Raw genomic sequence first — 12,605 nt, forward strand, 5'->3', positions numbered from 1 at the left:
CACCTTCCCTCATGCCTCGCCGGAGGGGTTATGGCCCCTTGGCTCTGTGCTGACCCCACACTGATGAGATGGGTTGTGCTGGGCCAGCTGCTGGGATGCAGAGAGTGGAGGGGTGGAGAGTCGGGTCTGTCTTTCTGCTTGTCAAACATCCTTGGTCAGTTTGGGCACGTAGATGTAACACAAGCTAACACAGTGAGGCAGTGTTTAACAACAGAGATACGTTCTCAGAAATGTATCCTGGGGCGATGGCATTGTCTTTGGCGCGTTGTAGAGCGCACTCTCGCGCACCTTGATGGCATGGCCTGCTAGCCACCCAGGCTGTGCCGTGTAACCTGTTGTCCTAGCTACCAGCCTGTCCAACATGTGACTGTACTGCATGCTGTGGGCAACTGTGATGCATGGTATTTGTTTATGTAAACATAGACAAGGTAATAGAGGAAAAATACTGTATTAGAATCTCATGGGACCACTGTCATTGACTGAAACCTTGTTACGTGGTGCATGACTGCTTAGCTCTGCCCTTGGGGCTACGTCCAGTGACTCATCCTCCTAATCCCATGAGGCTGGGGTACTAGCCCTGTCTTTAGGCAGAGGAAATAGCACAGAGAGGTTTAGGAACTGACCCCAGGTCACAGTGGAGTAGATGAAGAAATCAGGATTGGTCCCTGGCACCCGGCTCCAGTGTTGCTGTTCACCGTGCAATGGCCGCCTCCCAGAGTTGGGGGGAGTGTCTGTGTGTGTGTGTGTGTGCGCGCGCGCATGTGCGTACCTGTGTGTGTGTGTGTGCGCGCGCATGTGCGTACCTGTGTGTGTGTGCGCGTGTGCGCGCATGTGCGTACCTGTGTGTGTGTGTGTGCGTGCCTGTGCATACCTGTGTGTGTGTGCGCACGCGCATGCATGTGCGTACCTGTGTGTGTGTGCGCGCGCCTGTGCGTACCTGTGTGTGTGTGTGCGTGTGCGCGTGTGCGTGCCTGTGCGTACCTGTGTGTGTGTGCCTGCATGTTCAAAGAAAGCCGTAGTGAAGGTTATGGGTGTGATCTGCCCATACATATCTAGCATTCCTGCTGGAAAAGCAGATCACAGTGCCTGTCCTGCTAAGCCGGGGTCGGGGCATCACTTTGCCCATCAAGCAGGGCGGTTGAACTTTAAATCTTTCTCATCCATGTTGTGGGTGTTTTGACAGAGATCCTCCTCATGAAACCTGAAGAAACTCTATGAAATTCCTTTTGACCTGCAAAACAGCAATTTCATACGGCTGAAGCTGACACTACCCAGCGGAGCAAATGTTCTTTATTGTTGGCATGAAGATTATTTGCTCAAGGGGGAGAAATAGATATTGACTCGCCTGACACCCCCCCCAAACCAAATGACCTGATTCTCATATGAGCATTGTTTCCTTGTTTTATAAATGCAGTGTAATCCAAAATATTAGTAGCTCGGTAGCCTAAGATTCTTAACATATTTGGAAGGTTCTGGTCTGTCCTGTTTGTCAGTATGTTTGAGGCTTTGTAAAATGCCCCTGGTTGTCCCTAATCCCAGGTCTGCAACAGGCTGTGTGGGAGTGTCCCAGCGCTGTGCTGTCCTTGTAAAACACCAGCAACCCAGTGGCTTCATGTCAGAAATGTGCCTCTCACAGTGCTGGAGGCCAGACGTCCATGGTCAGGGTGTCAGCAGGGCTGGTTCCTTCTGGGCACTCTGAGGGAGAATCTGTCCCGGGACTCTCCCCAACCTCTGGTGGTGGCCGGCACAGTGACCTTTTGCATCCCTTGGCTTGTGGCTGTGTCACTCCAGTCTCTGCCTGTCTTCTCCCCCATGTCTCTGTGTCATCTCTTCATAAGGCCACCCGTCTTTGGATTCAGGCCTCCCCAGTCCATCACATCCTCACCTTAACTTGATGGCATCTGCACAGATCCTCTCCCAAAGGTGGTGGGTGGATGTGAATTTTTGGGAGTCACTATTGAACCCACTATGGGCCATGTGAGGGCTGGGTGGAGAGGGGCCGCTGGGGATGCTGCCGGGAAGTGTCGGCAAGGAGCCAGGTGGGGCGGCTCCTTCTAGGGCCTGCAGTGGTGGCAGCGTCCTCTTCGGCCAGGTTGGTAAAGTAAAGGCTTCGCACCCTTCACGGAGAAAGACTGTGGCTTTGTGGGGAATTCTTTAAGAATGAAAAGGACAAAAAGAACTTGGAGAAACCCACTGCTCTTTACCCAGCGGCTCCTAGCCCCACCCTCGTGGCTTTGCCAAAACCAGGTACCTGGCCTGGCCTGGCCCCGCGCGAGAAAGGCCCCCGTGGTGGTGCCCGCTGGGTCAGGGGCCATTTCCAAGTCCTGCGAGGCTGGGCTCTCTGAGCAGACCCAAGTGACTGTGATCTTCGGGACCTGAGCTGCTTGTGTCTGGAATTCCTGAAGGCCTAGGCAGCTGGCAGCATGTGTGCCCATGGCCAGCCCAGACTGGAGCCATGCTGGGGTTTGGGTTCTGAGATGCTGTCCTTAGCCATTTACCCGCTTATCAGCTTATATCCTGGGGGATGCCCTCACCACTCTCAAGGCTAAGGTCAAAGCAAAAGTTGCCACCCCTTATTGGAGCTACAGGTGTTTTGTATTCATTTTACCTGCTGGAGACCCTTTAATCTGGAGCTGAGTTTGAAACAGTAGATTTAAGTGGAGTCAGCCTGGGACTGTGGTGTTCAACAGAGTCACCTCCTGATTCCAGAGTTCCTAGGGTAAGTCCGATTCCTCCCTAAAACTTCTCAGAATGAAAGGACACTTGTCATAATTCGACCAGGACAGTCTGCGTAAATGGGAGCATATGGTCACTTAAGCATAGCTTAAACCTCAACAGGGTTTATAATTGGGGGAAATAAACAACTCAGTTAGTCTTAGATTTCAGAAATGCTTTTTAGAATGGTCGCTTGTGTTTGGGGACAAATGGCAAGCAGTTATTTCTAGAGAGGTAGTGAACATCATGATTCCTGTCCACTCACTGGTCGGTTGGGTTCCTCCTTCCCTTCCCTAGAGAGCCCCTGTTGAGCTCTGACTTGGCCCTTGAAGTGTCACTGGCTGCCCTGGTGGGCTTTCCTTGGGGTCCACCTGCTGATTGTTCAAACAGCAACCCAGCAGCCGCGTCATTGCCCCCGCTACCTACACACACACTGCCTCTCATCCTCTGCCACCTACCTGGCTCCTTGCCCTGGGCCCCTAGGGGTCCCTCTCCAGGCACAGTGGTGCTTCTAGAGCCCTGCCTGCCCAGTGCACCCGGGGTCCACCAGAGCCTGAGTGTGTGTTGAGCACCTCCCCCAGCTGAAGCTATGCACTGGAGCCCAACACTGCCCACTTCTCAGAAATGAGTATCTCAATAGATAACAAGACCTTCGAAGACAGGCTAGAAACATCTAGAAAGCTGGCCACTTGCCCAGTTCTCACTGTTTAGACTGGACACATGAAGGCCTGGAGTTCTAGGGTAACTGTGTAATTCCACTCCTGCTCAGCGACACGGCCTCTGGGGTGGACACTCCCAGAGAGAACGCTCCTACGTGATGGGAGGAAAGGAGGCCTTTGGTGGCATTGTTGCACCTCTGGCCCAGTGGGCGTAGGCAGAGTGATGTGAGTGGCCTCCAGGGCCATTGGTGTGCTCCTAGAACCGTACTGGCGGCCGACGAACCCAGGAACCGTCTTCCTGTAAATTACTTATTATGGTGGCCGAGTCTTTCTTGGTGAGCGTGAGAGCTCCTAAGACTCATTGACTTAATTCTGTCTCTTTCATTTGCTCCAAACATACATCTTTGTATAGAAATCAGTCAGTTTTGCAGATCAGCAGAGCTGTCTTCTAAATACAGAGAAAAGTTTGGTTTTATACTAAAGGAGCAGTAACACATCCCTTTAAAAGTTACTTATTTTATTCTGGTAGTGGATTTACTTTTCTAGTTCCTTTCCATTTTTTTTTGTTTTTTGAGATAGGGTCTGGCACTCTCGCCCAGGCTGGAGTGCAGTGGCATGATCGTGGCTCACTGCAGCCACCCTCCTGGGCTCAAGTGATCCTCCCATCTCAGCCTCCCTAGTAGCTGGGACCACAGGGATGTGCCACCACACCCAGCTAATTTTTTTAATTTTTATTTTTAGTAGAGATGGGTCTCACTGTATTGCCTAGGCTGGTCTTGAACTCCTGGATTCAGGCAATCCTCCCACCTTCCAAAGTGCTGGGATTCCAGGCGTGAACCACTGTGCCTGGCCTTATCTTTTTTTGAGCTCACATTAAGATTGATTTTCTCTCTTTACAAGAACCTGAACCTGCTGACTGATGGAGGGGGCAGCCCAAGAAGCATCCTGGATCTTCATGGGAGAGAGCATGGGGCCCAGGAGGAGAGTGTAGTGGGGGCACCCTGCCAGTAGGGTGTCGTTGAGACATCCCATCCCCACCAGCTTCTACTCCCTTTTACACTTGCTTTGAGAAGCTGCTGCTTGAAGAATCCCACAAGATCATGGACAAATGGAAATCAGAGCCAGAGTCCCATTTCTCACTCACCTTCTGAAACACACCTGGGTTTCAAAGAGAGAAAATTTTCAAAATCACCTTTCTGATGAAAAAAGTAAAATACAAACACATTTTATAACATTGGGGAAACTGTTCAGTCACACAGAGCATCACTGTTCTAACTCAACTGTTGTTGCCATATGATTCACATTTTCTAGTATTTTTTATTTTATTTTATTTTATTTTTGAGACGGCGTCTCGCTCTGTCGCCCAGGCTGGAGTGCAGTGGCGTGATCTCGGCTCACTGCAAGCTCCGCCTCCCGGGTTCACACCATTCTCCTGCCTCAGTCTCCCGAGTAGCTGGGACTGCAGGCGCCCGCCACCTCGCCCGGCTAGTTTTTTGTATTTTTTTTTTAGTAGAGACGGGGTTTCACCATGTTAGCCAGGATGGTCTTGATCTCCTGACCTCGTGATCCGCTCGTCTCGGCCTCCCAAAGTGCTGGGATTACAGGCTTGAGCCACCGCGCCCGGCCTGTATTTTTTATTTAATTTTAATTTTATTTTTTTGAGACAGTCTTGCTCTGTCACCCAGGCTGGAATGTAGTGGCCCAATCTCAGCTCTCTGCAACCTCCACCTCCCAGTTCAAGCAATTCTCTTGCCTCAGCCTCCCCAGTAGCTGGGATCAGAGGCATGTACTGTCACGCCCAGCTAATTTTTCTATTTTTAGTAGAGATGGGGTTTCGCCATGTTGGCCAGGCTGGTGTTGAACTCCTGACCTGAAGTGATCCGCCTGCCTCAGCCTCCCAAAGTGCTGGAATTACAGGCATGAGCCACCTCACTGGCCCCTGTATTTTAAAAACCAGCACTGATGACATATAGTTTACATACAGTAAGACTCAACGATTTTAAGTGTACAGTTCAGAGCTTTTTTTTGAGACGGAGTCTGGGTCTGTCGCCCAGGCTGGAGTGCAGTGGTGTGATCTCGGCTCACTGCAACCTCTGCCTCCCGAGTTCAAGCAATTCTCGTGCCTCAGCCTCCCAAGAAGCTGAAATTACAGGCGCATGCCACCACGCGTAGCGAATATGTGCATTTTTTAGTAGAGACGGGGTTTTGCCATGTTGCCCAGCCTGGTCTTGAGCTCCTGGCCTCAAGTAATCCACCCGCATGGGCCTCCCAAAGTGCTGGGGTTACAGGTGTGAGCCACTGTCCCTGCCAGTTTAGAGACTTTTGAGTGTCTACAGTTGTCTGAACTCCACCACAGTTGACTTACAGACCTCGACTTCATCCCAGGAAGTTCTCTGGTGCTGCCCTGTAGTCAGCCCTGCCCACTGGAACGCCAGACTGTTTGCTGTGCTATAGCTTTGCTGTTCCTTTTTTTTAAAAAAACTCTGCATTTTTGCATAGCGGAGCTCTCGCTACACCTCCCATCTTACTGCTTACTTTTCTTTGCGTGCATAGTCTGGCTCACCACATCTTAAGCCTTTTCCCTACTGGTACTATCTCTGGCATCATTTTAAAGCTGTATGGTGTTAGATTTTGTTGAGACACTTCTCTTTTGTTGGATATTTAAATGATTGGCAGTGAAGAATTGCCTTCTGTTAACTAATATATTTTCTTAAGAATTCTTATCTTTTACAATTAATATTCAGAAAATCCTGAGTACTTCTCTTGATGAGCGGATAGTCATCATGACAAGTTTTTCTAGTCCTCTTTACTTAGCTGAGCACCAAGTTGAGGAGAACCGGCGCTTGTGGGGGTGTGGAGGCTTATTGCCGGAGACAAGGGCCCACGTGGATTAGAAGAAATTCTCCTTATTCAGAAGTGGTGGCTTCCAGCTAACCTGGGCCCTTGTCCTCTTTTTCTGAAACTTATATGTGAGTGTCTTTCTCTCTTTGGAACCTGTGTATGTTTGGGAAGGTGAGTGAGAAATGGGAATTTGGTTCTGATTTCCATTTGTCCTTGATATTTTGGGATTCTTCAAGCAGTGGATTCTCAGAGAGCAAGCGTAAAAGGGAACAGAAGCTGGTGGGGACGGGATGTCCCGGAAAAGTGCCCTGCTGGCAGGGTTCCCTCCGCACACATACGCTCTTTCTGCTCTTTCTTTATTTTTAGTATGACAAAAAATTTCATGTTACATTTATACCTCTTCTTGTTATCTTATGAAAACTCAGAACATGCTTGCAAATGGTGATAGCAGTAATCTCTATCTTTTCCTTTTATTCATTGCATCTTTAGTGCTGGTTTTGGATATGAAAAGATACATGCTTTTTTCTAGCGCTGAATGCATGTGCAGTTGTAGTTCTGGATTATTTTTTTAAAGACCCAGGAGTTTGTCTTTGGGAGTGGCCCCTAGAGTTTGCCGTGGGTGATGAACTTCAATCCAGGCTGTATCATGATTGGAGTCAAAGTGATGGGCAGGGGTCCTGCCGTGGGCTGGCCCATAGAGCTGCCAGATGAATTGTAGAGAAACTGGCCTGGGCCAGATCGTGGCACACTCACTTAAAATGCCTCCCAGTTTTAGGTTGCACAAGAGCATCAGTGACTTTTTTGTTAAAAGGTGCCTGTAGTTCTCTTTATAGCCGGGTTTACACCACATGTCATGTACTCTCAGCCTAGCTCTCTCTCCCCAGATTCCTGTGTGGTGTGGGCTGAGGGATAGAGGTGCTTCCTGGGATAGTGGCCCCCTATCTCAGGTGTCTGTGTAAAATTAAGTTCAAATTTAGTAAAATTAAACACTTACTTCCTGGGACATGAGCCACATCTGGTTACCGGCTGCCTTGCTGGATACCAGCTATGGAGAACGTCAGTCATCCACAGAAAGTCTGCTGGACAGCGCTGGGCGGGAGCAGCAGCCCAGCCACACACGGGGGCGCCACTGGCTGGCTGTTTTGGGTTCCACTGTCTCTTATTCTATGAGCCAGTGAGAGCTAGGGGAATTACGCTTGGTTCTTTAGGCTGCATTTTTCTCATGAAGTCATGTAAGGGACAAACCTGGTCCCTCTGGACTGGCTTCTTGGAGGAGTTCTCAGCTCTGTGACTGGTGACCCTGCAGCAGGCATGTCTCTGTGCTCAGTTGCCTCATCTGTGCAAAGGGGACAGTCACATGACCGAATCAACCATGTGTGTAAAGCTCTGAAAATGGTGTCTGTCATGTGGAGTGACCACAGGCCCGTCAGCTGCTGTCATCACTGTCATCACCACCTCTCAGCACACACCCCTTCTCCACTGGGCCGGGATTCGGGGAGACATGAGCTGCCTGGGGGTCACCTTCTTCTGCTCTCATGTCTTTTGAAGCTGCAGGCACCCCGGAAAACAGCGCCCCCGTGGAGTCGGAGCCCAGCCAGTGGGCGTGTAAAGTGTGTTCCGCCACCTTCCTGGAGCTGCAGCTCCTCAACGGTAAGGAAGACGTGTGGGGAGCCCCCATCGTAAAACTCCTGTGTCGCACTCCCTCTGACTTATGCTGTCACCTGTCTGCGGCTGTCGGGATGTCCCCAGCTTTGTCCTGTCTGCCCCACTGCCCCACAGTGTAGTCACCAGAACCAAGGCTTTCTCGGGGTTTAAAGCTCCTGGGCAGTCCCGCTCCCCACCCCCAAGCCCCGCAGGCCTCACTCCTCCTGGTTGTGGAAGTTGACTCTGGCGCTGGCAGGGGCCAGGAGCCAGCCATGGCATCTGTTGTGCCATCTTGCCTATGTTGTTTCCACTTGACGGCCCCTTCCACCGTTTCTTTATCTGCCAGACATTTTTTTTTCCTTTTTTTGAGACGAGGTCTGGCTCTGTTGTCCAGGCTGGAGTGCAGTGGCATGATCATGGCTCACTGCAGCCTTGACCTGCCAGGCTCAAGCGATCCTCCCACCTCAGCCTCCTGGGACCACAGGGATGTGCCACCACACCCAGCGAATTTTTGTATATTTTTTGTAGAGACAGGGTTTCACCCAGGCTGGCTCAAACTCCTGGGCTCAAGTAGTCCGTCTGCCTCGGCCTCCCAGAGTACTGCGTTTACAGGCGTGAGCCACTGCGCCCGGCCTGCAAAACATTTTTATCTACTCAGGCTGACATACCAATTTAAGGCGGCCGGGAAAGAATTGAACACATTTCCAGCTTCTGCAGTGCCCTGGGAACTTTGTTTATTTCTCTTAGGGAGCTGATTTTTCTACAAGCCTCTTATGAGGCTAATGTGTAGTGAAGAAAGACTCACGTCAAATAAACCATGGGGGAATCGCATGGAAACAGTTTGTGGCGTTTGTCACATGTGGAACATGCTCAGAGGCCCCAGGCCTGGCAGGGTTCCAGGCAGTGCGGTTGTGAGGAGTGACTGGGACAGCCACTATGCTGACACCAGCAGACTTTAGCTACCTGGTCACACGTTCCTGAGACCTCCTACTCATCTTGGCTTTAATGAATTTACGCACGTGTCATTTTGCCCTCTGCTTGGTGAGAAGCATTTTGTGTTTGTCACCAAGACATAAATAGCAGAGCAGGCGGTTGGGTTTTCTAGAAATGCCACGTTTGTGCAGAGCACACCCCGGACCTCATGGAGACCCATGGTAGGTGCTGCACAGCGGGAGGGTGCTGCCTGCACTGGGCGGTCCCCTCCACAAAGCCAGACAGATGCTGCTCATTTGTTTTTCTTCCTGATAACTAGTTTTGAGTGAAGAAAAAAGAAATTCCTTCATATTTTCAGTCAAATTCTACTTGTATGTCATCAACTACGTAAGGCGTGGTACTCGGGCTCCCCTTACAGTGAGGCTGATGGTGACTAAGACCCCTCATTGCCAGGTCCTGCAGACACTGCCTTGTATCAACACCATGCAATACAACCGTGACTCCATTTCAGGGATGAGTAAACAGAGGCAGGAGTCCCTGCCCACAGGACGGCTGCCTTGAGGGCTGGAGTCAGGTACTCGGGCAGCCCAGCCTCTGCCACCCAGATTACCAGAGGAGTCCCGAGCATTCCTTCCAGGTGACAGCTCTGCCTTCTGTGGCAGCCTCTCGCTGGGGGGCTTCTCAAGAAAATCCATGGCTCAGGAGCCCAGGACTGGGAAGCCGAGCCCAGGAAGGAGGAGACTGAGGAGCAGCCCCAAAGGCAGCGGGCGTGTGAGCGGGGAGGGGCTGTGTGTGTCCCTGTGAGGGGGGAGGGGCTGCGTGTGTGTGTCCCTGTGAGCGGGGAGGGGCTGTGTGTGTCCCTGTGAGGGGGGAGGGACTGTGTGACCTCCCTGAGATAGGAGGGACTGTGTGACCTCCCTGAGATAGGAGGGGCTATGTGACCTCCCTGAGAAAGGAGGGGCTGTGTTTCTCTTTTTCAGGCTGAGGGGTTGTGTGTTCCTCTTGAGATGGATTGTGCTGGGCCAGTTTGGGAAAGGAGTGTTTTGGGAAAGGTGGGGCTCAGAAGTTAGCAAAACATCACAAGGATGTTTCACAGTGCTGGATGGCCAGAAAAGATGGCACACGTCCACTGTGTGTAGGATACAAGAGAGGATCCTTTGCGAGAAAGGAGCAAAGGGAATGCCCAGGTTGCTGGTGAAGGAGATTGTAGGACGAGAGATGTTCCCTAGTTCAAGGACAGACACCTGGTCCAGATTGGAGCAGCAGCAAGGGCTCCAGGAAGAATGGCTCAAAAAGGAAAAGAAAAGAAGGAAATAGAGCATTAACTGATATGTTTGTAGATGAAAGAGTTATACTTCTGGCAGAGTTTAGGGATCAATTAGTAATAAAAACACAGAAAAAATAAGCAAATTTATTAATAAAAAGTAAGGCAATAATTAACTCCAGAGAAAATGAAGGTTATATATATATACTTTAAAAAAAAAAAAAAAGGGCCAGGCGTGGTGGCTCAAGCCTGTAATCCCAGAACTTTGGGAGGCCAAGACAGGCAGATCACGAGGTCAGGAGATCGAGACCATCCTGGCTAACATCGTGAAACCCCGTCTCTACTAAAAAAATACAAAAAACTAGCTGGGCATGGTGGCGGGTGCCTGTAGTCCCAGCTACTTAGGAGGAGGCTGAGGCAGGAGAATGGCGTGAACTGGGGAGGCGGAGCTTGCAGTGAGCTGAGATCCAGCCACTGCACTCCAGCCTGGGGGACAGAGCGAGACTCTGTCTCAAAAAAAAAAAAAAAAAAACAAAAGAATTGGTCCAGGCATGGTGGCTCACGCCTGTAATGGCAGCACTTTGGGAGGCCAAGGCAGGTTGTTCACCTGAAGTCAGGAATTTGAGACCAGTCTGGCCATCGTGGTGAAACCCCATCTCTACTAAAAATACAAAAATTAGCCAGGCATGATGATGTGTGCCTGTAGTCCCAGATACTTGAGAGGCTGAGACAGGAGAATGGCTTGAACCTGGGAAGCAAGGGTTGCAGTGAGCCGAAATTGCACCACTGCACTCCAGCCGGGGCGACAGAGTGAGACTCCGTCTCAAAAAAAATAAATAAATAAAGACTGGGCCCAGTGGCTCACGGCTGTAATCCCAGCACTTTGGTAGGCTGAGGCAGGCAGATCATGAGGTCAAGAGATCAAGACCATCCTGGCCAACATAGTGAAACCTCGTCTCTACTAAAAATACAAAAATTAGCTGGGCATGTGGTGCCCGCCTGTACTCCCAGCTACTCAGGAGGCTGAGGCAGGAGAATTGCTTGAACTCTGGAGGTGGAGGTTGTAGTGAGCCAAGATCGCACCACTGCACTCCAGCCTGGCGACAGAATGAGACTCCGTCTCGAAAACAAACCAAAAAATGAATCATAAACATATATTGGTGCAGTTGTGAATACATTTTTATGGTCATAATTATGAATACACTGATTGTTTATTTACCCCAAAATAGTGATATAAATATGTTGGTGGGATTGTGGAGAAGATAAGCATTTGGGAGGGAGAGTATAGTCTATAAGAAAGCTAAATCCTTGTCCTCCATATTAAATAGTAGATGCTGTCTAATACTGAAAAATGGAAAGGCAATAATAGGTGGGGACGAGTAGTTACAGAGGGCTGCTGTTTTCTGTTTTGCAGCTAGGACTGGTTATTTGTGCATTCTCTATTTTTTCTTGCCAGACTTATCAATATCATTAGTCTTTTCAAAGCACCCACTTTTGGCTTTGTTGATCCTTTTTATTGTATATTTACTTTATTTCTGCTCTTATTTATTATTTCCTTTTTACACTTTTCATTCTGTGTCTTTCTAACAAGTTGGATGCTTAACTCATTAATTTCCAGCTGTTTTGTTCTCTCGAGTAAGCATTTTGGATGATTTTTTCCTAAGAACCATGTTAGCTGCATTCCACATTTTGATTATACAGTGCATCTAAATTTATATGCACTTAATAACATAGTCTAATAATAGGCAAAAATTGGCAGATCTACAAGGAGAAATAGAAAAATCTGCCTCCATGGTGGGGGCTTTTGATATATACATCTTAATTGATAAATCAGGCTAAAAACCACAGGAATATAGACTTGAAGCACACAGTTAACACAATAGATTTAATAAGTATATTTAAAATGCTTCATCTAACAGGTAGAGTATATATACATCTCTTTGATGTGTGGGCTGTCTTCCTCCCACAGTTTAATTCTAAATATTTTCGAATTTGCTCTGTTTTTCCTGTTTGAATTTATAATTGTCTAGAATGATGTTTGCTAATTTCCTTATGTATGGCTTTTTTTTTTTTTTTTTACTTTAGTTCCCTTTGTTTTATATTTCTGACCCTCAGTCTAAAATCACTCTTACTGCCTTTCAGAATTTCCTCTGGGGCAGGCCTGCTAGTGGCCATCTTTTCAGTCTTTGTCTCAAAATGTCTTTTTTTAACCATCTGCATTGGAAATGGTTTTCACTGGATATTGAATTTTTGATTTATTCTTATTCTCTTTCTGCACAGTGAGGATGTTGTTATGCTACTTTCTTCCATTGTTGCCCTTGATACGTCTGCTGTCATTACAATTGTTCCTTCATAAGTAATCGCTGCCTTGTACTTGTTTGCTTTTGAAACCTCCTCTGTCTTTGGAGTTCTGCAATTTATAACAGAGTCATCATTTATGTCTTTATTTTTATTTGTTTTCCCTGTTCAGATCTTGAATCTGAAGATTCATGTCTTTCATTCATTCTGGATAATCCCCTACCCTTATCTTGCCCATTGTTTAGCCCTCC

The 12,605-nt window shown here is 48.7% G+C and overlaps 1 protein-coding gene across 2 annotated transcripts in view; it reads left to right on the plus strand.

Moving 5' to 3' along the window:
* PRDM15 (PR/SET domain 15) overlaps positions 1–12,605 on the plus strand; it is a 76,043-nt gene that overhangs the window by 25,740 nt on the left and 37,698 nt on the right. For both annotated transcript variants that reach the window (XM_025380785.1, XM_025380786.1), the window contains exon 6: positions 7,764–7,865. In XM_025380785.1, the coding sequence (XP_025236570.1) occupies positions 7,764–7,865 (102 nt within the window). The remainder of the gene's footprint in view (positions 1–7,763; positions 7,866–12,605) is intronic.

The sequence above is a fragment of the Theropithecus gelada genome, chromosome 3 (genome assembly GCF_003255815.1).
Source record: "Theropithecus gelada isolate Dixy chromosome 3, Tgel_1.0, whole genome shotgun sequence".
Lineage (NCBI taxonomy): Eukaryota > Metazoa > Chordata > Mammalia > Primates > Cercopithecidae > Theropithecus > Theropithecus gelada.